General features: G+C 43.6%; 1 protein-coding gene across 1 annotated transcript in view; it reads left to right on the top strand.

The window, feature by feature from the left end:
- The first annotated feature begins 246 nt into the window (after positions 1-246).
- plxnd1 (plexin D1) overlaps positions 247-27,887 on the top strand; it is a 75,803-nt gene continuing 48,162 nt past the window's right edge. Inside the window, exons 1-7 of the mRNA XM_088408190.1 lie at positions 247-1,613; positions 4,822-4,998; positions 11,880-12,011; positions 12,209-12,309; positions 17,418-17,547; positions 22,640-22,817; positions 24,134-24,242. Coding sequence (XP_088264316.1) covers positions 399-1,613; positions 4,822-4,998; positions 11,880-12,011; positions 12,209-12,309; positions 17,418-17,547; positions 22,640-22,817; positions 24,134-24,242 — 2,042 coding nt within the window. The 5' untranslated portion in view covers positions 247-398. The remainder of the gene's footprint in view (positions 1,614-4,821; positions 4,999-11,879; positions 12,012-12,208; positions 12,310-17,417; positions 17,548-22,639; positions 22,818-24,133; positions 24,243-27,887) is intronic.

Below are 27,887 nucleotides of genomic sequence, written 5' to 3'. Positions count from 1 at the left end.
ATATTCAAGATAATTAAGTCTAAATTTTTGCCCAATGACCAAATTCCCTGTCTTTTCAAATGCAAATGGACCTCTAGGAGTTTTGCTGCCCGGGTTATACTATTTGCATTTTTTTTTTTTGTGCCCTGGGCTCGGTCGAAGGAGGGAAAGGCGAGCGGGTTGGGCTCGTTCGCTCGGCTCGGAGGCGCGCTCGCGCGTAGGGGGGGGGGGGGGCAGAGAGGGGGCCAGAGCAGAGACGATCTAGGCAGGCAGCGGAAGCACGACTCGCTTTATCGCGTCACTCCGGGTGGAGGCGCGAGGCAGGAAGCGTCCCTTCCTCCCGGATTGTCGCCCCTGCAAGGGACAACGCTCGATGCGCCCCTCGGCCCAGAAGACGCGGAAGCCGACCAGAAGGAAAGATGCCCCATCCTTCTTCTCCTCGTCGGTCGGCGGCGACGGCCGTGGCTCTGGCGCTCCTCGGCGCGCTGGCCCTGGGGGCGCGCCGGAGCGCCAGCGCGCTGCGCGTCCAGCACCAGTTCTCCGCCGCCAACCGCACCAATAATTTCGCGGTGGAGCCGGCGTCCGGCAGAGTGTACGTGGCGGCCGTCAACAGCCTGTACCAGCTGAACGCCACGCTGAGCGTGGAGGCGCAGCGGCGCACGGGGCCGGTGGAGGACAACCTGTTGTGCCACGCGCCGCAGCTCCCGCAAGCACCTTGCCAGCACCCCAAGTCGCCCACGGACAATCACAACAAGCTGCTGTTGCTTGACCACCGGCAGGGCGTCGTGCTGGCCTGCGGCTCCGTCTACCAGGGCTTCTGCGAGCTCCGCGACATCGGCAACATCTCGCGCATCGCCGTGGAGTTCCCTGCCCGCGGCGAGAAGACCGTCTTCCCCAGCATGCTGAACGTAGCCGCCAACCACCCCGACGCGTCCACCGTGGGGCTGCTCCTGGGCGGGGGCCCCGGCGGCGCGGACACCCGCTTGCTCGTCGGGGCCACCTACACCGGCGCCGGCACGCGCTACTTCCCCAAAAACCACAGCAAAGAAGACCTGCGCTTCGAAAACACCCCGGAGATCGCCATCCGTTCCTTCGACGTCCGCGACCTGGCCAGACTCTTCACCTACGACATCAACCCCTCCGAGGACAACGTCTTCAAGATCAAGCAGGAGGCCAAGGGCAAAAATAAGCTCCACTTCGTGCGCGCCTTCCACCATAAGACCTACTCTTACATCGCCTTCAACAACGACGCCAAGACGGGCCACAAGGAGAGCCAGGCCAACAGCGTCCTGGCCAGGATCTGCCTGGATGCCCCCGGGCCCAAGTCCGGAGGGCCCGAAAGCAGGAAGCTCACCGAGTCCTACATCCAACTGCCTCTCCAGTGCGGCGCCGACGGCGACATCTACAACCGCCTCCTGTCCGTCTACCCGGCCGTGCAGGAGGCCTTCCTCTTCGGCGTCTTCTCTAAGGGGGACGGCAAGTCCGCGCTGTGCGCCTTCAGCTTCGCCGACATCGAGGAGGAGATCCGCCAAGGCCGCAGGAGCTGCTCCAACTCGCCCAGCGGTGACGTCCAGGTGCTGGACAGCGTCATCCAAGGCTCCGGGGCCGCCTGCGTTCGCAAGTGGAACCTGGTGGTAAGCGAACGCCCGCCACTCATACGACGAGAAAAAAACTTGACAAGAGACGAATAATTGATAGGTTTGACAACTATGTCATTGGGTTAGAAGCTGCTCACCGAAAACGAGTTTTCAGGTTATGAATCCGAACCTAGCGACATTAATGTACATATCCCGCTGAAGTGTTTGAAAATAGTTATGATTTCATATCCAACTGTGGTTAAAAAGTCAAGCGGGGAGAGTCTCAGTCCCCAAATTGCACATCCATCCAATAAATGAGGCCAGATGGTTGCCAAGAGCCTCTCAAATCATTTTACTTGTTTCCCTTGTTTCCTAATTTTTAATAGAGCCAAGCACAATCTGCTTCTTTCTTGGTAATCGCGGCACATTGTTTGAGGTTCAAGCAAAACCAAACGTGGCACCTCAAGAAATTGTTTCCAGATAAGAGCAATTGTGAGGCTCAGTCACCGTGTGACTGGATTACGACTATTTGTGTTTGTTTTGTTATTAATTGTCCAGTTTGGCCCAACTACAAAAAAATGTTAATAATTGTGGTAAGTGGCTTGTTCTTCATGGACAACTTCCAGCCCAGCTAATTTGGATCTTTGAAGTCCAGCATGAATGAACAAAAAAAAAAATACACCAGGCTAAATTTTGAAATCCGTTTTTCCAGATGCATCAAATAGCTTTGACTCCATTTCTAGTGAAAAAGTGACATTGCTTGCGCCACGCTAACGTCGCTGGCCCGATGCCGCCTTGCCGGCAGCAAGCAGAGCCGCTTCCTCGCAACTGCCCCAAATTGCGGAAGCGCTACAGTCCCCGAAGCCTAACAGTTCTGGAAGGCCGGCCGGAACCGCCTCTCGCCTCCGGCAGCCCGGCGAATGGCGCTCGCTATTGGCTCCTTCCCGCCAGCGTCTCTGCGGCTTGCGTTTTACGAGACCGCAAAAATGGCGGCCAATAAAGACTCGCATTGTCTGTTTCACACACAAATTCAGATGTTATCTTGCGCTTCCAAGTAGAGTGCGTGCTCTTCAATTCATTTGTCTGTGTGACATGAGAGCATCATCACATGCTGGAGTGCACAACCACAACACACGCAGGAATGCGATGACGATGACGATGGTGATGAAGATGAGGTGCAAAACAAGCGGCAAATAAGGCCCGGCGGCTTCTGAGCTTGCGAGTATTTGTTTGCAAACGATTGCCAGTCTACTTGTGCTGCTGCAGGAGCTTTCAGCTCAATTTTGTTAAAGGTGCTTGCCTTCGAGCTAGTCAACTCGTCGCTGCCCACGGCATCTCAAACGCGCTAAAAAAACTGAACATGAGGATGTAAAAAATGTCAAAAGCCATCTTGAGGATTAACATGGACAAACATGATTGGTCCCGCCCCAACGCTTATTCCTCATGCATACCAAACACAATCTTTCCCCAAAGGCCATTTCACGCCATCCCTCCGTCTTCTTTATCTTCATGTCGGCTGAGATCATTTTGCACGGTCACACGCCGTGTGGCCGCCATCTTTGTGGAAGTTGGAATGAGCTTGGCCTGGAAAAGTTTCCACAGCAAATCAATTTATGATGATTGCTATGCGGGAGCTTTTTTTCGCCGCTAATTTGCGCTATTTTAGAGCAGGTGGCATCGTGTGAAACATCACACTTTTCTGGAAGTCTTCACTTTTGGCAATTTGGTCTTCCTTGTGGCTAAGCTGAAGTGCAACTAAGCAGCCAGACCAAAGCAAATACTCAGCCAGATCTGTTGAGAAATAATCAAACACCACTTCTGTTGACCTTTTTTTTTTGGAGCAAAACCACACAAAGAGTGTGACTTGTCTGTCCAGCTTAGACTTGATTTGTGAAAATAGTATTTGTAAACTCTGTTTTGATAGAGCCCGTCAAATGTGTTACAGATTTAGTCTGAAAATACTTGGTCAATGTGGTCCAAATTTAATCCAGAATTCATTGTTGAAAACTGGGTTGTGTTTTAGCCTGCACAATTTGGTCAAAATAAAGTCCAAAAATAGTCATTGAAGCTATTAAGCTAGCTAATCATCCATCCATTAACTGTAGCCGTTTATTCTCACTAGGGTAGCTGGCTTGCTGGTGCCCATCCCAGCCAGGCAGTGGGCAGGGGACATCTTGGACTGGTTTCTAGCCAATCGAAGGGACCACATCATTCAAGAACCTGTATAATGTCTAAATTCAATCCAAATATAGTCGATAAAGTTTGTGTGTTTTCCATGTCCAAAATAGTCTAAATTTTGTCCAAAATAGTTAAAAATTAATTGTGTTTAGCTCATTCAAAGAGTTACAAATATATTTCAAAATCTGTTAATTTATCTGGTTTAGAGAAGAGCCAGTATTTCCTATTTTGACCAAAAAGAATTGCAGGACTTAAATGTATTAACACCAAAATTCATAAGTATATTTTGTGTTCAACAAGGGGATCTTCATATTTGGCTTGAATGCAAGCATCCTATAACCTGCATATGTTATATGCATCTTGATATTCCACTTCTTGATATAACCACTCCCTCTGAACATAAAGGTTGAAGTTCAATTCCCATTTAAAGAAAACCAAAATTACGGGTTAATTATAAGAAAAGACTGCTCAAACCAGAAAGGTTTGTTTCAGTTGTTAGAGAACCTTACAATAAATCAAAGGAAACAGGAAACTAAATACACTAAAAACTGACAAGACATCAAGGAACACCTGGGCTTGACACAATAGGTGCAGGGAGCTGTTTACAAGAACAGGTGGATGCAATCAAACTATCAACAAACTGACACAAGGGGAACAAAAACATGAACTTAAAAACATGATCAAAAATAGAAAAAAAAGCGCGGTATTTGTTGTGTTTGGATTGGTATGGAGGTTTTCTGTTCTGAACCAGGACATAACATTTGGACAGACATAAGAGAATCCGTTTCAATGTATTTTAAATCAATCGCCTGGATGTGGCCTCAGTCTGCCCACTTGCTTCTCTCCTCGCTATCATCTTGGTAAAATTCCCCGTGGATGACGCCGCCCGTTCTTGCGTGATTTTGCTGACCACAACAAGAATTTGATAAGCGTTGAGTGAAGACCCTTTTTAAGCATTTTGAAGCGTGAGCAGCTCATTGCCATGTCTTGTCTCAGCTGTCATCACTGGGCTCGTTAGTCGCTTTATGTGCTTCTCCGCTCCATCTAACTGAGGACTTTCTTATGTGTGTGTGTGTGTGTGTTGCAGCTGCAGCCGGAGCAGCTGGACTGCGGCGCTGCCCACCTGCAGCACCCCCTGGCTCTGCTCAGGCCCCTGAGGGCGCTTCCCCTCTTGCAGTCCAAGGGCTTGAGCTCGGTGGCTGTGGACCACGTGCTCAACCGCACCGTGCTTTTTCTGGGAACCTCCAACGGACGACTTCGAAAAGTAAGACGCCACGGCGGCGAGCTGCTTCTGAAATACGTGCCGCATTTACACATTGCATTGTTTGCTTGATTGGCATCTAATTGAGGAGTCATTTATTGCCATTGTCGGCTCGAGGAGTCAAAGATCCATTTGAAGTGGGCTGGTCGTGAATGAGGTGATCACGAATGACATGACATCCATCATGTTAATGAGTACTTCCATGATAATAATGATCGCGGCTCGGCGGCGCACTCGTTAGCACATTCGCATCACAGTTAAGGAATCCGAGTTCGAATCCAGTTATCTAGGGCTTTCTTGTGTTGAGTTTGCATGTACTCCCCATGCCAGCATGTGTTTTCTCTGGGGTCTTTGGGTACGCTGAGTTTCCGCCCACATTTCCAAAAACACGTGTGATATGTATATTGGACACTCCAAATTGCCCTTAGCTGTGTTTGTAAATGTGAATCGTTGTTTATGTGTGCCCTGCGATTGGCTGACTACCGGTTCAGGGTGGTCCCCACCTACTGCCAGGAGACAGCTGAGATTGGCTCCAGCAAGCCCTTGACCCAAGTGAGGATAAGCGGTTAAGAAAATTGACGAACTACAGCTAGTGCTGTCGAGCGATTACATTTATTTGAAGTACCGTATTTTCCGCACTATAAGGCGCACTGGATTATAAGGCGCACCATCAATTGATGGCTATCATTAAAACTTTTTCCATATATAAGGCGCACCGGATTATAAGGCGCACCCTCAATTAATGAAATATTTTAAAACTTTTTCAATCACAATATAGTAATACTCAAAGTAATAAAAATAATAACTCAAATAATAACCTTGTTCAACTGTAAACACACAAAAGAAACGGGTAAAGTTTACTTTATCAGTTCATTCCCATCTACGAATCCCAATCTCAATATTGATCCATATATAAGGCACACTTGATTATAAGGCGCACCATCAGCTTTTTTAAAAAAAATAGGGCTTTTAGGTGCACTTTATAGTGCGGAAAATACGGTAATTAATCGTAACACTTTTTTTGTAATTAATCATAATGAATGTAATTTTCCACTTTTTTTACAAGGCTTGTAAAATCTAATCTTTGATTTAATGTACATTCATCAGTTATAGTAAAGTCCATTTTGAAGCAAAGACTGTTCTACTAGCGTTCTTTGATCCTTGAAGAGAATTATTCTCAAGTAAAATAAAACGGTCGAACTAAAGGATGAAAACATGGTGCCTTTGCCAGTCCCTTCAAGGGCCTTGTGAACACAGTGAATGTTTGAAGTGTCCATAGTGCATAAGCAAGCAAAGAAATTGGACTAAAAAAAAAGCACCATAGATGAGAACTCAAGGCCAAACAATTGTTAGAATTAGCAATAAAAACGATGCTTAGAATTAAGAATGAAATGATGATGGATGGATGGATGGATGGATGGATGGATGGATGGATGGATGGATGGATGGATGGATGGATGGATGGATGGATGGGTGGATGGATGGATGGATGGGTGAGGATAGTCCCAAGCTAATGACGGAAAATGGGGCAGATCACAAGATTTTCAACTGCTATTGGTTGATTTGTTAACTTGGTTTGAACCACTTCTGCCTCCAGACAAAAGAATCCATCATGTTGGGATACATTTAGTTATGAGAAATAATAATAATTTGGGTCATTGAGACCATTTTGATGAATGATAAATCATCAAGATATTGACTTCTTGAGATTCTTGAACTTACTTGAACTTGGTTGCAAAAAAAAAAAATGCAATTGGGACATCCATAACAATAATGATGAAGAATTTGATGAACAAACCAAGCCAACCAAATGAACCGGATTCCAGATCTCTCAAGGGGCATCCCGTCCCTTGATGCACTCCTTCTAACGTGTGAGTTGCGTCTATCAGGCCAGCTGAGAGCTGTTGGCTCTTTTGAGTCACTTTGCAGCCTTGTTGCGAGTGTCAGACATGTGGAGAAACAAAAACAAGTTCAGACAATCAGCATTCCTTCATTGTGTCTCAAGCGCATTCCCGGTCACCCCTGACTGGGGAGGGAAAAGAGACACCAGTGTGCTCTTCACACTCCCAATTCCTGACCTTTTGCATTGCAAGCCACTATTAAGTTCCGCAATCTATCCCGCCTTCTGCTTTCTTGAGCTGCGTGGGAGGAAATCCAGCTGTGACCAACTATCGTCCCCGAGACCTTTCACTCCTCTGACACACCTGATTGAAATGAACAGCATGAAGTAATCCTGATTTCTTCTATTGGTGGATATAGGGGTTCCTTTGGGTGACTTTTCGTATTCAGTGGGGCTAACAGAGGTATACCTAAATGCCTTTGGAATTAGGGAGTTTCATATTTTTGAGAAAAATGCTATTCTATTGTAATGACAATTTTTTTTAAAAGAAAGTCAAAGGTATAAAACTTAATTTTTTCATTAAATTTCTTTGAAATAATAATCAGACAGGTGGCAAGAGATTTTTAAAAATGAGAGATTAATTAAGATCACTAATAAATAATCTAATTAATCTATTTTTTTAAAATTAGATACTGTAAATTGTGTGATTGCGATAGAGCAAAAGATTTGTTTACAACAGTTAAAAACATTTACTTCCTGCTGTAGTTGAGATGATCCCCAAGTGCTAGTTGCAACCTTCAGTTTCAACCAGAAGGAAAAATTTAGCTTTTTTTTTTTCTTTTGTCAATTGCCAAATAGTTTGAAATTAATGTTAAAATAAAATATTGTCCATCCTTTACATCACAGACTTGTCTAAACACTGGGTGTTCCTGGGTTTTGTTTGGCAGAGAGGTTAGCTATGGCTTTTTAGTTTGGCATCTTTGTTGCTATATCCTTAACTGTGGCTACAGTTGAAGCTGGGTGCTTTGCATTGATGTGGTAGGCTAAATTTGAGCTACTTCTGCAGGAAGCAAGCTTTATCAAAGGAGTTGTCATGGCATTTTCAAAGTGACATTCACCATGCATTGCACTGACAACTTTCACATGCTCTTCTGTTCCCGAGGTTGCCCTCCCACTAATTACAGAAGCCTATCAGATTATGCCAAACACAATGGCAGCCAATCAGATGACAACTTCAGGCTGTTATTGAAATTTGTTTACAAGGATCCTGGTCCATTAAACGGATCAATGAGCAAGCATCAGGCATAAAATTAAAGATGAAAAATGTGATTAACGTGATTAGAAAAAAATACTCTAAACTATGACTGTAATTACTTTTTCAGAATTATTATGCATTCTTCCATCTTTTCTTTATTTCTAGGCACCACAAATTGTCCATTATTGGACTACTGATTTTCTGAAATCAAGTTCTATTCTTTGTTGCCATCTTTTGACATCTTATGGTGTAATAGTTGAGCACAAAAAATGCAAATAGGTGACTTTTTGTGTGTGAAAAGGAAATGAAAGAGGAGTAAATGTCATGAAGCAGCAGGGGGTATTTGCTGTTGTATCTGTCATGAATAGTCAAGCCCCGTTCCTAATTTACATACACGAATGACTGTGGAGACAAAAAAAAAAACCACAATAACTTTTGCCCTGGATAAAGTAATTGGACATTATTTTGGTTGTGAAAAACAAACAAACAGAAGCCCTTTATTCTTGCATGTGTGTCATAATTGTTCAGATGATGGTCACAATCATATCCAAGCTTTTAAATGGCCCACAGCACCCAGGAGGGGGTCAAAGGTTAATTAGGTTTACTTGGTTAGGTATTTCAGTCTGCACTTTTTCACCGTACGACAAAATGATTTAGGGACCTTCAGCAGTCCCTAGACAAGCTCTTCTTCACCAAGCTTAGCCTAGCGTAGGAGTAATTATACACAGACACACACACACACACATGCGCGCATGTACGCATGCACGCACACACAATGCAAGCTTGCAATGGACTTTGGAAAGGCCAAGGAAGAATTTAAGGCCTCGAAGGGCCCCAAAGGGCCCCGAGGGATGCCGAGGGGCTCCAAGGGTCTCTAAGGCTCGAGACAAAGGAGAGGCCGCTTTTTTCAAGAAGCAAGGGCGCAACCTTTTGCGCATCGATCTAAACATAGCTCATCAGTCAGCCGAGGCACATTGTGATTTCCTAGGAATGTTGATCATTTGAAAAACAAAGCGCTTGCTGAGATTTCTGAAACGGAAGTATTGCATAATGATATTTAGCACTTTCCTACCTGGTTGAATTGTTGAGAATTATTGTGAGAAATCCCAATCTTCACATGGATGTAGATCATTCATGGTCAATAATCTCCCATTATGAAAGCTATTTGAACATAGGACTCATTTCCAATTGCTACCTTTTGCATGAATCAGGAGCTGTCACATTCCAAGAAGTCTAAGAGCCTAACTGACGCTTGATAACTGAACACGTCTCGATACTTGTGGTCACTCTGGTGCAGGTCGGTGGTTTGCGTGCATGCGCGTGTGCGTGCGCGCGCGCGCGGCTGCCCGCAGGACAGCGAGTGGCAGGCTGTTGCCCAGCTTAATGGTGCTGTTAAGCAGTCGTAATGTGATTGCGGCTGCAACTTTGGTTTGGAGTCGGGACCCGACGCGGAGGGGGGCGACGCTGGCGCAGATTAAGTTAGCACGGCTCTTTGGCTGCGTTTGGAGAAGGCGAGCCCTCGCTCAAGTCATTTGGAATGACAAGCTTTGTTGTTTTGTGTTTTTGTGCTTCAATCCCCCAATCATAGCTCACTTACAGTTTGCTTTTGAGCACACCCTCCCTACACCCTTCCATGTCCTTGTACACTCCTCACAAGTCGATAGATGGATTAGTAGAGGCATGATGTCTCACTCTTGTAAGGCTTTTGCCAAACTGCTTTTCGCAACATTGTATGGCAGAATAGTCAAAACTTTTTTTTCTTTGCTGCTGTGCATACAGAACATCAAAGGAGGCAAACTTGGATTTTACTCGATACAAGCTAGTCATGTGTTCATGGGACAGATGGGTTTCATTATTTGCACACTAGGAGAAAAAACACAAAGTTCTTTGGAAGCCAAAGAAAGACAATGTAAGGACTTTGACTGTTTCATGTACGGGAGATAAATGAAGATTTTGTCAGCTTGTGATTTTGTATTGACACCCTGGCTCTTGTCCAGATGGGTTGCCTGTTGGTTTTTTTCACTGCACCACCTTGCATATGTTTACTTTCTCGGATGATTGATAACGACGTGCAACAGGTGACCGGACCCCCACGAGTCATAACGGTGTGCGTGGAAACAGCCAGTTCAGATTTTACATTAACCAGGGTGAGAGAGAGAGAGAGAGAGAGAGAGAGAGAGAGAGAGAGAGAGAGAGAGAGAGAGAGAGAGAGAGAGAAGCAAAGATAGAGACAGACAGTGTCCAAGAGTGAGATGAAAAAAAAGAGACAGACAAACACAGACAGGCAGACTGAGAGAAACTCAGTGACATTGACAGAGAGAGTCAGACTAAGAGACAAAAAATGAGAGCGAGGAAGCCAGAGAGAGCGCAAGAGAGACCGAGATAGACAGACAGAAATGGAGAAAGTGATAGAAAGAGACACAAAGAGAGACCAAAGATAGAGGAGAGTGCAAGCGCGAAAGAGACAAGTAGTCCGTTTCCATTCACGTTATCAACTCTACGCTATGCTACTCTACTGTTCTCTACTCTACTCTACACTATTCTAGTCTCCTCGACTTAAAGCGGTTTCCACAAGAAATCGACTCGTTTCTACTCTGCTCTACTCTACTCGCCTGTTGTGGTACCTACTGCTTTGCAGTTCTGGTTTCATTGGTGTTATCAACTCTATGCTACTCTACTCAGCTCTACTCTACTCTACTCCACTCACCTTTTTTGGTATCTACTGCTTTGCAGTTCTTAAACCGTAGTTTGTTTCCATTGATGTTATTGACTCTACTCTACTCTACTCTACTCTACTTTACTCTACTCTACTCTACTCTACTCTACTCTACTCTACTCTACTCTACTCAACTCAACAAAAGCGGTTTCCACCAAGAAATCGACCCGGCTCTTTTCTGCTCTACTCTACTCACTTTTTTTGTACCCACTGCTTTGAAGCTCTCAAAAAAGTTGTCTGTTTCCATTGACAGAACTGACTATACGCTATGCTATTTTGGCGTACTCTACTTGACTCAACAAAAATTGTTTCCACTTAGAAATCGACCCGACTTGAGTCTGCTCTACTTTTCTTGCTTTTTTTTTGGTACCTACTGCTTTGCGTTTCTCCAAAAAGTAGAGTCTATAAACATCAATGGAAACAGACAAATAGAAAGAGAATGTGTGAGAGTAAGAAAGAGAGACAGAAGGACAGAGAGCAAAAAGCAAAGAGACAATGAGCAAAAGTGCAAGACAGAGGCAGAGAGAGAGATACGGATGGTGCCAGGGAGACAGAGAAAACAGGAAGTCTCGCTCAGCACGCTTTGTTTCCTGTGCTGGAGTGCATGTGTGTGTTTTTGCATGTGCGTACTGAACATGTGAGGCCTTTTGTGGAAGGTCAGCATGGTGACAAATGAGCGTTATGGAACAAGATTGCGCACACCGCAGTGTGCAGACACTGAAATAATGTTCAAGATCACAATCGTGACTGAATAATGAAGGAAATGTTGATTTTTTAAAGAGGGAAAGCAAAGGGCCTTTGTGTGTGTTTGAAGGCCTTCTTTGCTTTCCTGGATGAAGTCAATTAAAAGCGATTTTGATCGATGTTGAACTTCAATTTTGTGGTGTGGCCTGGGGCCTACGGCAGACATGAAAACTTTTGAACCGCTCTTCCACACGTTCCACCAAGCTACTTTGCTCGTTTTCTCATAGATTGACGTGGGAGAGTTTGTGTAGCATGTGTGACATCATCATCAGGACACACATTTGACTGCCACTTCACTTTTGTAACGCTCCAAAACTTGTCTTTCACAGGTGACCCTCACGCCAAACATGTCCTCGCTCAGTCAGCGGACCCTGAAGCTGCCGGCGAGCGAACCCGTCCACCACATCATGACCTTCGACCCCAATGACAGCACCTATCTTTATGTGATGACCTCCCACCATGTAAGACAACGGCTGCCAGAATTGCGCCACGTTTTTGGTTCGCGACGTGACAAAGAGTCTTTTTACCACAGTCATCCATCGAAGCGTTTTTGACTCTTGGCAGAATGTCCGCTACAACCGTGGCGCGAGTGATCATCTTGTTGCGGCCGGCATTAGCTTGCGGCGCCTCCTGAGGTTTGTGCTTTCTGCTTGAGCAGATGCTGCGGGTCAAAGTGGCGCAATGCGACCAGTGGAGCAGCTGCGGCGACTGTTTGGGAGCGGCTGATGCCCACTGTGGATGGTGCACTTTGGAGAATAGGTAAGAGCGCACCCTACCATCTGCCATCACCATGAACTGCCATGGATGCTCACCCACTCCTGCTAGTCATCCTCTCCATATACTTAATTATTCTTTTGAATGGAAACAAGTTTACTGCACGTTCTGCCATTGAGTCCAAAATCTTTGCATTCTAGTGCCTCCCTATACGTACGTCCCTAACAGACAGACAGATGGGAAATGCAGGTCCAGAAAGTCTAAAACCCTACCAGACTTCCTCTTTAGCCACAGGTGCTTCTTCTCACTTGTTGCTGGCCAGCCTTCACTCAGATGGTGAGGGCTTGCATGACTCGGAGTCTAGCCCAGGATAGGATGCATTTGAATATGGCAAGAGTATACTTTTATTGCAATTCCACGTCAAGAGTCCCTTAACCCGAAGTCCCCAGACTGGTGGTTTCCAATTGCGACCCAAGGACCGATTTCTGTGGGCAAATCTGAATGTAGAGTGATATGAGATCTGATCACTGGCTTGGTCCACCATGGTTAGGTTGTGGTGCGAAGGATTCTCACAGGGTTTTTTTTCCTATTTCATGGTGCTGACCAAGACTTCTTTTCTGAAGCGTCAAACCTAAGGGTGAGATAAATATCGTGTCAGCAACATCAATTCTTCTGTTTTTTGCCTCTTCATGACAGATGGCTTGATTAGTGAAAGCAAACTGCATTTGGATTGCGCCAAAGTGCACTTTAAATTGCAATTTCACATCACGAGTCCCTTAAGTCACCACATCATTCGGTGAAAATAATCCAGAAGCCCTCCGATGGGTTGTTCCCTGTTGCGACAAGAGGCCCAACGATGGATCTTTGCAATCAAATACGAACGTCGTCACAAAGTCGTTCAATTGCGTGCTAGTGATTAATATGATCGATCGCACTCAAGACTGACGGACCCCAGTTGGATTGTGTTGAGCGAAGAATCCTTGCGGGTGGTTGGGAAGATTGGCGACGGGTGGGCTGCCGGCTTGCTCTTGATTGACGTCGCCTGAGGCGCGTGTTGTGAGGAAAACCACTAGCTTGCACTGCCTTTGCCATCAAACCAGCTAGCACCTTTTGTGCTGAATTGCGTCACAGCTGCCGAGGCTTTGGCGCTGCCACGGGCATTTCGGGGCCGGAGGAGTGGAAGTGACGAGGAACCGGGAGAGTGACGAGCAGTCAAGACGGTCATCTTGCTTCCTCTTCTGATTTGACGATGCGTCGTCCCTTCCCCGCTTCACTGCCTTCCTGTCACGCTGGTGATTCCATCTTTGTCTTCCTTTCTCGTGCGGGTTCACATGACCTCCATATTTTTCTGTAGCTTTAAGAATTTGGCCATCCCTCTGTCATTCTCCACATCTGTCCCCGCAGACCTCGCATCCTCCTCCTCCTCCTCCTCTCTCTCCTCCACAAAGGCGCGTTGATTGTGCTGATGGTGGCGGTGGAGGAAGAGGGGGGGCGCACACTGGCTCTTTTGACAAGCAAATGTCAAAGTGTGTGAGCCCGTCTGCGTGTGCATGCGCGTGCCACCAAGAGTGCACGGCTGTCTGGAAGCTGATGTCATGGGTGTGCGTTTGATGTCAGCCGGCGTCGGCGGCCTCTGAGAGGTTAGCCACTGTGGGGGGGTGGGGGGGGGGGCTAGCTGGGCTGCCTATCTCCAGACCCCAACAGCGCCAAGCAAACAATCGTCCCAGAAGGCGCCACTGTCTCCATGGGCATCTGCTTGATTTTCTCAAGACTCTGACGACACCCGGCGCGCGGCCGTGCACCGCCAGCGCCGAAACATGTCTGGGGGGGGTCGTCGTCTGCAAAGGCAGGCCTGCCCCGCCTGCGGAACATCAAACCCGCTAATCACATTTCATGCTGGGCACACTTCACTATCTTTGTTGGAATCAAATCATGCGTCACATACGCTATTTGCTGTGAACAAGCCATCCTCCTTATCTGTGTGTGCGTGCGTGCACCAGCTGATACAGTATGTTCCCCTGCTGTTTCGCAGTCTCGCTGGCTTCCCACCTTATCTGACGCGCGCGCGCAAGCAGGAGGTGATGCGTTTTCGCTGGTTCTATTTTAGCTGCATACGTTTACTGTGTTCCGTCACATTTGTAAGCTTGCTCGTCTACTGCAATGTTGATTCATTTTTGGGAAGAAGCGGAACTGATCCTTCTGTTTGTTCACCTTGCAAGCCACATCACATAGTATTTGTTGATGTTCTGCATGTTGCTTTCTTTCAAGATGAAAGGCGTCGTTTTCTTCAGCAGGGCACTCAGATCTAATCTGATGGTTGCTTGACTGGAACATGTCAATGGAAAACGGCAAAAGATGTCTGCCATTGGCCTGAAGCTGGAGGCTGACTTCCTCTTGCTCTCCCATCAGGAGAAAAGGGCATCTGCACATGTGCATGCATTTGCCTCTTGTTGAGATTTGATGACATCTGCCTCCAATTGCAAAATCTGACCCCAAAGTTTCAGCTGTGAGGAACTTGAAAGTGAGGAGGTACCAATAATAGTAAATATTTTTGGCAAACTTTTTCAAATGTATTTTCAAATGTGTTCAAACGTACTTGTGAATGAGTTGAAATGTACAGTACTTGTAAGCAAAAAGCTCAAAAGATAGCATCTGTTTTCTTTATGCTACAAGTTGTTGATGGGCATATCCCTGTTCAGTTGTGGGAACAATGTTTTTACCTAATGCTATCAAGAGATTTAAAAAAAAATAAAGACTGAATAAAGATCAGTAACTGATTATTCTAAAAAAGCCTCAACTACAGACATTTTTTAATTTTTTTTGTTATTGTGGCGTATCAAATATTTGATAAAATACCATTTAAAAAAATCATTAGCTGTATTTGAGACTAGTCCCAAGTGCAGACTGCAACCTTTAGCTTCAATCATCAGAAGGAATATGGAATGAATTCATGAGTTAAATTTGGCAGTGAGCTTTGCTATGGCTCGCCACTTTACATTTTTTTCACTATCGTTAGCAGTGGCTGTAATTGAATCTGGGTGCTTCGCATTTATGTGGTAGGCTAAAACTGAGCTGCTGCTGTGGTAGGCAAGCTCCTTCTTATAAAGAATTCTTACGTCCCCCTTCCGCTCTTGAACTTGCCCTCGTACTCACAACAGGAGCCTATCGGGCCCGTCTACCTCACGATATGAGTGAAATTGGTGGAGAGCGCCGATCGAACGGTCGATCGAGGATGAGGTGACGGCATCTGAACCCGCTTCAACACGTAGTCGGCCGACTGTCTGTTCAAATGCAACTGTTGCTTTTGCCAAAACAGCACTGGGAATTTATGAGATTATTCATGCGGAGGGGATTTTTTGTGGCTTTCAGAGCCACTTAGAGCTATTTTTAGCACGGCAAGCGGCTGACCTCATGGCCATTCTCAGCCCTTCGCTTCTAAAGGGACGTGAATCCTCAGACGCAAGCTCAAGCGTGCAGTCACGCACACTCACTGAAGGGGGAGGGGGTGGGAAGCGTGGGGGGGAGGGGGGGGGCAACTGGGTGATACTGTGTGTTGGTATATAGTGAATGGGGTCTCCTCCATGTGAGGTCACTTTGTACTGCAGATGAAGTCAGGCGAGTGCCAGCAGCAACAGACAGTCAAGTTCATTAGCGAGGCACAAGTCAAAAGTGTCTGCGGCCCATGGCGTTCTGGCAATGCCGCGGCTGATCCATAGTCATATTTTCTGTCCAAGAAATTCATTTGTGCTCGCACACGCACAGTTAGTGAAGCAGTAAGGGGGGGGTTATTTCACAATGACTCGTTTCCCCAGTTTCCATTCTGGCAAGCAGTCTGTGATGGCAGCGCCCCTGGGATGGGTTACCATAGCGATGCGTGTGACCCAGAGTCAAGGTTGTGGCGGCAAAGTGACAGGTGAGCTGCATCACAGGAGCTTGGAGCGTTTCCGGCAGGCGGGAGAATGGGCAGAGCGCCGAAGGCGGAATTCGGGCCATCAGCCGCTCCGTCTCGATTGGGATTGTGCCGATGAGGATGATGATGATGATGAGGAGGAGGAAGATCGAGAGTGTTGATCAAACAGCTTATGTGACATGTGCTGTGCTGCCCAGTGAGAGAATGCGCCTTTGCTCAGAGGGTTTGCATAGATTTAACATTTCCATTCGAGGCGCTCTTTTTTCAAGTTGATCAGAATCACACAAGCAATACGACGTGAAAAAACGACCAAAAAACATTGAATAGAAATAAAACAGTATTAATCAATCTGCAGAAATATCTATCGCAAAAAAAATAATAATACCATATTTTCCGCACTATAAGGCGCACCTAAAAGCCCCCAGTTTTCTCATAAGATGACAGTGCGCCTTATAATATGGTGCGCCTTATACAGTACAGAGTTTTCATTTTTGGCGGGACAAAAATATGAAATAACGCTATGTTAATTCTTCATTTTTTACCTCTGAATTTCCATTAGAAATGTATTGGAAAAAAAAAATTGTAACACCCTGTTTGAAATTTTCATATGCTATAAATGCTCCAATTTTTTAGCAATTTATAAGGAGACAAGGCTCAAAAACAGAGTTTTTGTAAAAAGAAAATGTGATTCTATTAAATAAATCCAAACTGCTTTTAAATCAACAAAACAATGTATTTTAAGGTTTTTGGTTGTAAGTTGGCCCCAAAAACGGAATCATCAATATATTCTTCTAAACTCTTGATTGGTCTTGGCATTGATCTAAACAGTCTTTTAATGTAATAAAGATGTATTTTTTTCCCATTCTTCAGATAGCCCTTTCCACAAATTAACTTTATTTTTCTATTAATAAAGTTTGACTGACTTAATCTGATTTTGTTGCATCTAGATGCATAACGCAAGCCCAGCAACTACTGCAGCTTCTATTCTATGCGCCTTATAAAGTGGTGCGCCCTACATACTTTTAAAATCGGCCATTCGTTGAATGTGCGCCTTATATTCCGGTGCTCCATATACTGTAAAAAATACGCTAATAATAATACAACTACTTTACACAATTTCATTTAAACTGGTGAGATAGGCGCCTCATTTCAAATGAAAGACATTCTGAGGAGGGCTCTGTTGAGAAATGGGTGTGAAATGTGTTGACTTTGAGCTGAAGGGCTTGCTTGGGCCGTTTGCCAGGTGTAGCATCCAGAAGGAGTGTGCCCAGGGAGGGTTGGCACGCGCGTGGATCGCCATGAGTGAAGGCCCCCAGCAATGTCCTTCCATGACCTTGACGCCCCCGGAGATCAGCATTGCTGCAGACATCAAGGTACAAAAACACACACACTTCAATTCCTCAAATATCCATAGAGACTGTCTATGACCTTTATCGCACAAGTCGGGATGATTATCCTGGCAACAAGTTATTGACAATAAGCTTTGCACATGTCAATAATGGCTAAAGTTAAGGTGACTTCATTTCAGACACCACTCACTTTACTTTTTGCTGATAAATTTTAGGACCATTCAGTATTCAAATGTGTCATCTATCGCATTAACCCCCCCGATATGTTTGTTCGCAAGAAATAGCAATAATGTCCCCTGGTCATTTGGACCCACGACAATTTTAGTCACCCAAACGTGATTGAAACGTGTATGATCGAAATCCAATATTTATATTTTTAACGGTAAATACTGTTCCTTTCTTATAAACAGGAATATTGCCTCAAGGTCAATTTGATCTGAAGGATTGTGTATTCATCTAGAAGTGTCAAAAATGTGTTTTTTTGTTTTGTTTGGAAAGTCACTCACAAAGTAACAAAGACAATACTGTATACATATATTCCTGTACTTGTGAATTTAAAGTTGTTTCTCTGGAATAGTAATAACTTTCTGGGTCAGTTTGACCTGAGGGCATATTTAATCACCCAAGCGTGTCCTAAACCAATGAAATCTGTTCATTTTTCAAGTGCAGCAATGATGTCTCAGTCACAAAGTAAAATGCATACAAATGCTACTTTATTGGATATGTTGATGCTACATTAGCCAAGCGGAAGTCTCTGACTCAAAAACTACAGTCAACATTTACTTTAACGTTCAGATGTGTCAATTTGAACCAACATTAACATTGCTCTGCAATTAGTTGCCGTGAAAATACAGATGATCCAATAAAATGGGAAATTTTTAACAATACTATGAAATCAAAAGTGATGGAAGAAATATGTTATTTATAGTTATTGAAACCTTAAAACTTGCCATTTAAGAATAAATGACTAACCTTTCCATTTTTAAAAATTACAACCTGTAGATGACGCCCTCTTGTATGAATACATTCTTGAAATCTGCTGTAGAAAATTGCACTAAATTTTTTACATTTTTCATTTAAATTTAAAAAAAATAAAATAATGGAGTACAATCACTTCTTGGTCGTCCTGTTGTTTTTTTCTTTAGGGTAGATCCAGTCCCTTCAAAGTTAATAATTCAACATTTTATTGCAATTTTTATTTTATTTTTATTGCATTTTATTGCGTGTTTTGATGGAGCGCACGTTGTTGTCCATTCCATTGATTCATGGCTACTAAAATGATGAAGTATTTACTTATTGAAGTTCATTGTCTCGCAGCATCGCCACGCAATTCAAAAATCCCGTTTTTTTTGGGTCACCGAGGGAATCTTTGCTTGCGTATACTTGCAACAGCATTGAAGGTCAAAAGGGCACCCGTCACTGGCTCCGGAACATGGTCGCCTGTCACGGAAAAACCTTTATAACGCTGCAAGATCCCGTCTGCCAACATCGTTCGAGCTCTAACAACAAGCGTTCTAATTGAGACTTGAAACGTGGCTACTGATCTGTGGATACATTGATTTTGGGGGCGAAAGTTATGAAAGGCTGACCCCGTGACGCAAACGGCACAGCATAGAAAGGACCCTTGTGAATAATCACATGAATGATGGCTGGCCTGCGTTGAGTTGCCGCGGCCTGAGGCTCTAGCGGCGCTCCAACAGTGGCACGCTTGTTACTGGCAACACCTGTGCTGCGCTTTGCCTAATACGAGTCACACAAAGTCCAGACAGCGTGGACGAGCTTGCACTTGTGCGACTTCAAAAGGTTTCATTGGAAACCTCTAATTTCAGGCCTTGTGTCTGCTTCATATAGAAGTATGCTATTAGGATTAGCATGCAAAGGCGTTTTCGTGTGCACATTCTGCAAAGAGAGAATAAAATCTGAATCTAGGTGGTAATTGGTAAGTAAAATTTCAAAGTTTGTAGAATTGTGAGATCAGGATTTTACAAAAGTGGCTGGATGTGTGGTTTACAAGAAATGTTTACAATAGGTACTAACTACTTAATTGTTACATTTAAAGAGAATGTCCAATTATGAACCCTTTTTTAGGAATAAAAGGTTATTATTTTGCCTATAGTACCAGCCATTTTCGAGACTCTTTTTGCATAACACTTGAAAATGTTAGACAAAAATATAAGCAACTGGGATTGAATTTCTGAACTCTTTAAAACGTAAAATTACATTTTTGGGATTGAAGGATTTCGTTTGAAGCCAAATTATTTTTCACATACAATTAATACTTGTAAAAACTTTTTTCACATGCTTTCAACTGAAAATTACATCACATGGGCTGAAGGCTTACGTAAATGACCAATCTATCACAGAAAAACTTATGAATGTCACATGACCTACAAATGAGTCATGATTGGTCATTACCTGAGTTTTAAGCACAGATGATGTAATTTTCAGTTGAGAGAAAGTAAAAAAAAAAGTAAGGTATTAATTGTACATTATTATAATAATTTAGTAAAGAAAATTTGTTTTCTAATAAATCATACACAAAATGTGAACATTTCAATACTAATGAATGGATGGATGGGTGCCAGAAATTTTTGAAAAAAAAAATCAATTTTTGTGGCTTAAAATGGTTAGCCATAAATGTATACTGTGAAAACGAGTGCTCGATGTGTCGTTTGCAGTCTACCGGTCGTGCCTAGCTATTTTGGTCGCCCGCATGATGTCGCACTGAAAAGAAGAAGAAGAAAAAAAGGAAGTCATTCAAGAAAAAAAAGGTTTTTTTGACAGTTAAAACTTCTTTTGAAAACAACACCGTGTTGAACGAAATTGATTTCATTACAGCACCATGTTGCTGAAATGGCAGCCTACTTACTCTGAGAACCAAAGATTACCAAACCGGTTTAGTGTTGAAAGCGTACTAATGCCGTCATGTTATTTGCACCAGAAGAACAGTTTATTTTGAAGGATTAGCTGACTTCCTGACAACGTTTGGCTTTGATTACAATACCATGGCTGACCGTTAATTTTTTGGGACAAATTGTTACACATTCTACTTCCATTATTTACTACTTACAAGTGTGATAACTAGGTTGGTCGTGCCATTTCAGCTTTTGATATGATGCCGCCATCTGGGTGAAATTTCAGCCCCCCCCAGCATCTTCTTTCAATGCTTTCCTTTTGATTTAAAAATCAGATTGGCCAAAATACTCCACAGAGGTCAAAGGGTTCAAACAAATGCAAATGTTACTTAAATAATCTCGGGTCCTTTCACACCTGCTGCAAGCAGCGCACACAATCCAAAACCTGGCGCCCGTTAAGTGTAAATTTCCCCATTGTGGGACTCTTGAAGGTTATCTGATATATATAGTCTGTCTGTGCTTTTTTTTTTGGCACAATGGCAGGAAATGAGTCGCAGTCGTCTGCATGTTTTCCTCTGCGACCGTTCTGAAATGAATCGAAGCCATGATGAGTTGTCACACATAGATGTGATTTAGGGGCTGATTTCGTTTTTGTGGCTAAATCCGTTATGATACGCTTCAGCGATGTGTTGTCGGCAGCGGGAGCTGGGAAAAATGGAGACGGTGACACACGCCCTCGTCTGATTTAAATGCGAGCAGGCAGTCAGGCGGGCAGGATGAAGGCGAGGACGTGCTGGTGTCGAATTTTGTGGAATTGCAGCCCTGTACCTGCGGCATCATCAATAACAATGTGACAATTAGCCGGCTGAGCTCTCGCACCGGAGGAATCCGTGCGAGCCTCCATTCCGGCCCGTAATTAGAGGAGGCTGCACCATGACATGTCATTAATTGCTTCATTACTGGCGGATTAGTCGCTTATGTGGGTCAGTCGGGGCGGGGACTGTCCAGCGCACGCTAACCCTAGCGGAGCCGCAGGAAGTCCAGCGCAAGCTCGTCTCCCCAAACAGGAAGCGGCAGGCAGGAAGTGGCAGCCTTGACCAGGAAAGGATCAAGGCCGGCCAACAATAGAGGAGGCAGCTTTTGAAGACACGTGTTTCTTTTGATACTTTTCCAGCCTTGGGGCATTTGGTCTCAGTCGCCCCATCTTTCCCCGCGCTGAAATCACTATGCTGAAGTGGAGTCACATCAGAGAGGCGTTATGATTCTCATCTAATCCTTGTCTCATTTCATCACACCCTTTCATCAGGTCCATGCATTCAGAGAGGAAAAATAGCAGCTCGCCGTGTTTTTAGAATAGGGCTATCGAATGTTTTTAGAATTGATGATTCTATCAATTAGTTTCTATTCCTCTTGAACATATAAAGTGTTGGGAGTTGTACTGATTAAAACGGAAGAGGGAATGCCTTTTTTGTCATACGGCGAGATTGGCAACGCTGCTCTTGTTGGTGGATATTTAATAAATATGGACAGCCCAACTATAAATAGAAAAAATATTATCTAATCGCTGTATCAATATATCAAATAATTCGTGCAATTAGGATTTCGATGTGTTCTTTTGTTGTTACTCAGAGTGTTAATAATGCTAAGGAAAAATTGATGTAGTGATGATATTTTCTTCAGATTTTGTTTATCTTGACGAAATTTGTGTTTATACTGTATGTTTAATCAATCAATCAACAAACAGCATAGTAACAATCTTATTATTATTATTATTATTATGAATAGTAATAATCAGTCAATCAGTCTTTGATTAATCGAACAGTTAAAGTTTCATTTTGCATGAAAGTGTATTTGAAAAGATTTTCCCCGAATATTGTTTATTAGCCAATTACTGTTTATTTAGTATTGTTTAATGGGAAAAAAAAACACAAATTAAATCTGCTTAACAGCAGCGCAATGCCCCACAAGGGGGATGGGTGTTGTACTCACCAAACCTTTTGAAACTGATTCACTTACTGGTCAGCGTTTCCTAAAGTAAAAGCAGATGTTTGAAAATGTCTTTGTTTTTTTGTTTTTTTAAACACAAAGGATCAGAGAATAATTATGGCTGAGAGGCTGAAATCAGAAGACCATTTTAAATTAAACAATAGTTCTAAAGGATTACCTAATGATTACAACGATTGTCGATTTCTTGTCGATTAATCGAATGATTTTGACAGCTCATAAAAGGGAGTCAAAAGACGTGCATTTGTGGCCTGCAGGACTTGGGCATCCTCATCAACGGCGTGGTCCCCGACCTAGTGGGCTTCCGGGTGGAGTGCGAATACGGTCCGGGACTGTGGACGGCCGCCACCTTGCACCTGGGCCGAGGCCCCGCTCAGATCCAGACCTGTCCCCTCCTGTCTCGGGAGAACTACCGGCCTATCCTCCCGGGCGCAGGTGAGATACTCGTAGAGGTCGTGAGGTGCAATAATTAAAGTTTTATGAATATTTTTTTTCAACCACTCAAACTGTTCGGTGGCATCAGTTCTATCCACACATGTAGTCTGTGACGTGATGACACTCGAAGACATAGCCATTAACTGGTCTCTACCGCCATCTATTCTCTTAAGGTGAAACACAAGTCAACAAAGAATTTTCTGTTTGCTGACAAAGTTTGACCACCGCTCAATGGAATGTAGCAAAAATTGCAGGAAAATCAACGTCATGAATCCTATTAAAATAAATTTCAAAAATTATAATTTTAATGGATTAATATGGTCCAAAATTTGGACTTTTTTTTTCACATGAAATTTTTACATCCAGCTGCAATCACACAGAAATGTCAGAACCATTTCATTTTAAAATTTTACATGTTTTAATCATCTGCTACAAATTTCAACCTAGTGTTTTTCTCTCCATTGATTCTTTTATAATATCATATCACAATCAATTTCAATTTTCATAATTTGTAACATTATACCTCAAGGGTTAATGAGAATGCAGTTGGGTTGGGCAATAAATTCAATAATTTTATTAATTTGTCAATTTAATGAGTTAAATTATGGGCTGAAGGTTCAGGTCAATCACAGTTCAGTTTATAAATGTCACATGACCAACACCTGTGTCATTATTGGTTGTTAGCCAAGCGCTGAACACAGATGTTGTCTTTTCCAGTCAACAGCAAGTAGGAAAAACTGTTTTTAAAATTATTAATCGTACATGATTATAATAATTTAGTAAGGTAATCGTTTATCAAATAAATGATAGCCAAAATATTAACATTTTACTGGCAAAAACAGCAAACTAAATGGTTAATCCCTTTCAGCAAGTTAGGAAAAAGCTCTGAATGTTAAGTTTAAAATAACACTGATTTTAAATCAGTATTCATTAGTTTTGTATGAAGATTTTCCACGGGACTGTTTTTAAATGAATCAAACCTTTACACAAATGTTTGATAAGTTTATTTCATCCCTTAAAATGGATTCAAATTGTATTTATCCAGACTAATCCAAAAAAAAAACCAAGGTGTGAATCACATCCGCATTACTCTTTAGAAAGTGTGTGTCTGCACGTGTGTGTGTGCTTGTGACTCAACACAAACTAAATTCATCTGTTGAAAGTCACCTTTTCCAAATTGCTTTCAGCCTTGTTGAGTTTTCATGTTTCTTGACATTTGAGATTCAGCTTCGAGTGGCTTGAGATGAACTTGTGACATACGCCCGTTGTGTGTAGGAGGTTTAAAGTCCAAGTTTTGTTTCTTTGATTTTTGGCAGATCACGTGACCGTTTCTGTGGCGATCAAAGTGAACGGCACATCGATGGTGTCTGGAAACGTCGTCATCTACGATTGTGGGCAGACGGGAGCAATCAACCCCAAAAGCTCGTGAGTCACACCTCTGTTTTGTTTTCAATATATTGTCTATTTAAAAAAATGACAAAATAACCCACCTTAAATTTAAAGGGTCTCGATCGTGAGTTTAAATTTTCGACAGTTAACTATGGGTATGTACCGTAAATCCCCAAATATAGGATGCACCTTTGAATACTACGCACCTGTAATTTGGGGGTCAAATTCTGATATTTTCTGTTACTGTGTATCAGATGCACCAAGAGTTTGGCGACAATGCATAAACTATAGCGAAACAGAATAAATCTTGTCTTTGTAAATTCTATGTTCGTGGGTTCATATCTGAAAGTTATATATTGAAGTGTTTTGGATTTCCCACATTGTGAGCGGTCAGTGAACGCAGCGCCAGTGTAACGTTGAACGCGCTCCAAGCAGTTGGTTTTCCTAATCCTCGCGACGCAGCTTGAGTTAATTTTGCCATAAATACCCAAAGTTGTGCACATTCGCGTTCCACCAAGTTCATGATTATGTGTATATGCAAAAGACCAAAATTGATTAGTCAAATGGAATATCTTTAGTGTGTTTTCTAACTGGAGCACTCGGCTTCATGCCTTGCCACTCTTATTGATCCTCTCTGTTTTAGTAATATTCCTGTGTGTGAACAAGGATGGGCTCGGATGTTGGTTCGGTCTGCTCTAGATCGCCCCGTTGCGGTAATTATTTCGTAAAAGATATGAAAATGCACACATGGGCGCCAAACCTTGGCCAATGTGGCTGATGAATCAGTCTTCCTTGAACCTATACTTTTGGTCTTCATTTTGGGGGATAAAAGTGTGTCTTATATTTGGGGGATTTGAGTAGTCCTTTAAAATTTAGTCTATAGAATGTGCTCAAAATTTTGCTCAAAAAAACTAAAAGTAAAAGCCTCCTCAATGGCTCGTGAATCGCAATAATGCCAGATTAACATCATGTGCTAATGGAGTCGCACTGAAAAGTGGCTCAAAGCCTCGAGATGGGAGAAGCGGGAGGCCTGCTCCTCTTTCCTCCTCTCATGTGTTGCCTTTGCTCTCAAAGCCTCTCCACTTTGCTCCAGTGATGTCCCGGCTTTTCCTATTCTGGCTTCAGCAGCTAAACGGAGCTGTCACTTTTGCTTGAAGGGCTGCTTTCATATTTGGCCCGCTCAAGACTTCAAATGTGCGATTAATATGCTGTAAGGCTAAGCCAAAGGAAATTGGATCTGGACGTCTGGCCCCTCTGGCTGATGTTTGTTTTTGTCACAACAAGGCTTTTCTTCTATCTGGTGGCGGTCCAGCTGGCTTCCGCCCGCATGTCGAGGACGGGCCTTATCTGATGGGCGCCTTTGGAGGGCCGTTGGGCCGCGGCCGCCGCGTCGGGTGTCTCGGACCCAAGCCGTCAGAGCGCAAGCGCTTTTTTTCCTCAGTGTGAAGGCGGCGGCCGCAGGTGGACACGTCGCGGGCATTCACCCAATTTGAGTGTGTGAAATGAGACAGTGGAGGTGATAATGAGCCAAGCGGCACTGTCACAGGATGAGCAAAGCGCCGAACTGCTCCATTTGATCACGTTTTAATCACTTCAAGCTGTTTTTTTGGAATCATCCCCAAAGAGATTCTTGTGATACACTTCTTGTCGATATGCTTGTGTAGACGCCACTTTCATCGCGTCTCTCATTTGAATTCCGGATCTGTGCGCACATTCAGGCAAATTATGTCTGCACACGGGAAGTTGCGCTCTTTCAAATTCTGAATTCTACCTATATATACTGTATATATATATATATATATATATATATATATATATATATATATATATATATATATATATATATATATATATATATATATATATATATATATATATATATATATATATATATATATATATATATATATATATATATATATATATATATATATATATATATATATATATATATATATAATATCAGTCGCCAAGATGAGTCAAGCTGGATCAGAGGAAAACCTTTCAAAATAAAAGCCTGCTAAGGTTAGTACATTGGCATCCAATGATAATTTTGAATGTTAATTTCAGAGTTAGAGAGTCTTCAGTGGAAGAGTGGTTAGCACGTCTGACTCACAGTTCAGAGTCCCAAGTTCAAATCCACCTCACTCCAGCCATCCTGTGTGGAGTTTGCATGTTCTCCCTGAGCCCGCGTGGGTTCTCTATGCACACTCAGGCTTCCTGTCACACTCTAAAAACATGCATGGCAGGTGTATTGGACACTCTAAATTGGTGTGATTTGGGACGTGACTGGTTGTTTGTCCCTCTGTGCCCTGTGATTGGCTGGCATCCAGTTCAGGGTGTCCCCCGCCTCCTTCCCATAGACAGCTGAGATAGGCACCAGCTGGCCTGTGACCCTAGTGAGGATATACAGCTCTAGAAAATGGATAGATGGATTGGTTTTGGAGTTAGACTTGTGTTGGTGTTTTTTTTTTCTTAGTTGGTTCTAATCAAATAAACATAAACGTAGGAATAAAAAAAAAAAAGAAAAAAATCTTTGCATACTTTTCTAAGTATGTGCATTACTTGAGGTCTCGTTTCTCCCAAGTTGCCAAAATCCTCCCACGGATTGCATGCTAACGAAACCTGGTACAATTGAACAGCGACATCCCTGTCAAGAAATGGCAAATGGTGCCTTCTGTACACCATGCGGGCTTGGAGGCGCTCAACAAAGCCTGGCATTCACCCATCACACACACATTCAGGCACCAAGGAAAAACAAAAACAACTCTTCAGCCATCTTAACCACGAACTTTTGACACTCGTCGAGGTCCTTTGGGCCTCGGAAAAGAAACTTTCCACAAAGACATGGAAAGCAACTGGAGCTGCGTTATCTTACTCTTATCTGGACCACTTCATTTTCCAAGGAAACAAAACCGTGTGTGTGTTTTTTTTCGAATCTTTTGGTATGCGTGTGCGTGATGCTTGCGATGCCTTCGCTGAGGTCGCTCGTGTACCTTGACGATAAACAGTCAACAGACATTAGCTGGAAATGTTTCAACATTTTCACCCTGAAGGGTTGTACTTCAATCATGAAAGAGCAGGTGTGTGATTGTGGATTTATGTTGTGTATGTGTTTTCGCTCAAAGAGTCCTGTCCCGTCTCTTCAAAGTGGACTTTTAATGGTAACCAGAGCACTGACTTCCCCCAAGCGCCAAACCTGCCCTCCCACTCTCTTTATCTCCCTCAGTAAGACATGCACACACACTCGTTGTGTGTCTGTGTCTCTGGCGTGACGCAAACACATTCACTGTTTTGCTTGCTCGTCGCGGTCTCGGGTTTTGGCACCTCTTTATTGTTCCCCGCTTTGTGGCGCTGCGGCGTCTGTGCGCTCCTCGTCCTTCGTCTCGCCTTCTTTGTCCCAGTGAAAGCCATCTTTTCTCTCCAGCGTGCTTCTCGTTGACAGGGACTTGATTGAGGATGTGTGTTTAACCGCCGTGTCCACTCAGTGGGTCCGAGAGTGCAGGCCTGCCTGCTTGTGGATTTAGAGGGGGTAGAGGGTTGTTCAGCCAGCATAATAAGAGGTCTAACCTCCAGCGTGAGGCCTATAGAGAGTTTGTTAGGAAATCTCCATCTTGACGATGTTGCGTACCTATACTTCCTAGACAATCGTATGCAAATTGTGGACGGTTGTACGCGCCC

Source organism: Hippichthys cyanospilos, chromosome 2, assembly GCF_059441005.1.
Source record: "Hippichthys cyanospilos isolate Australia breed blue-spotted pipefish chromosome 2, RoL_Hcya_1.0, whole genome shotgun sequence".
NCBI lineage: Eukaryota > Metazoa > Chordata > Actinopteri > Syngnathiformes > Syngnathidae > Hippichthys > Hippichthys cyanospilos.
This window is presented reverse-complemented; position numbering and strand designations above follow the sequence as displayed.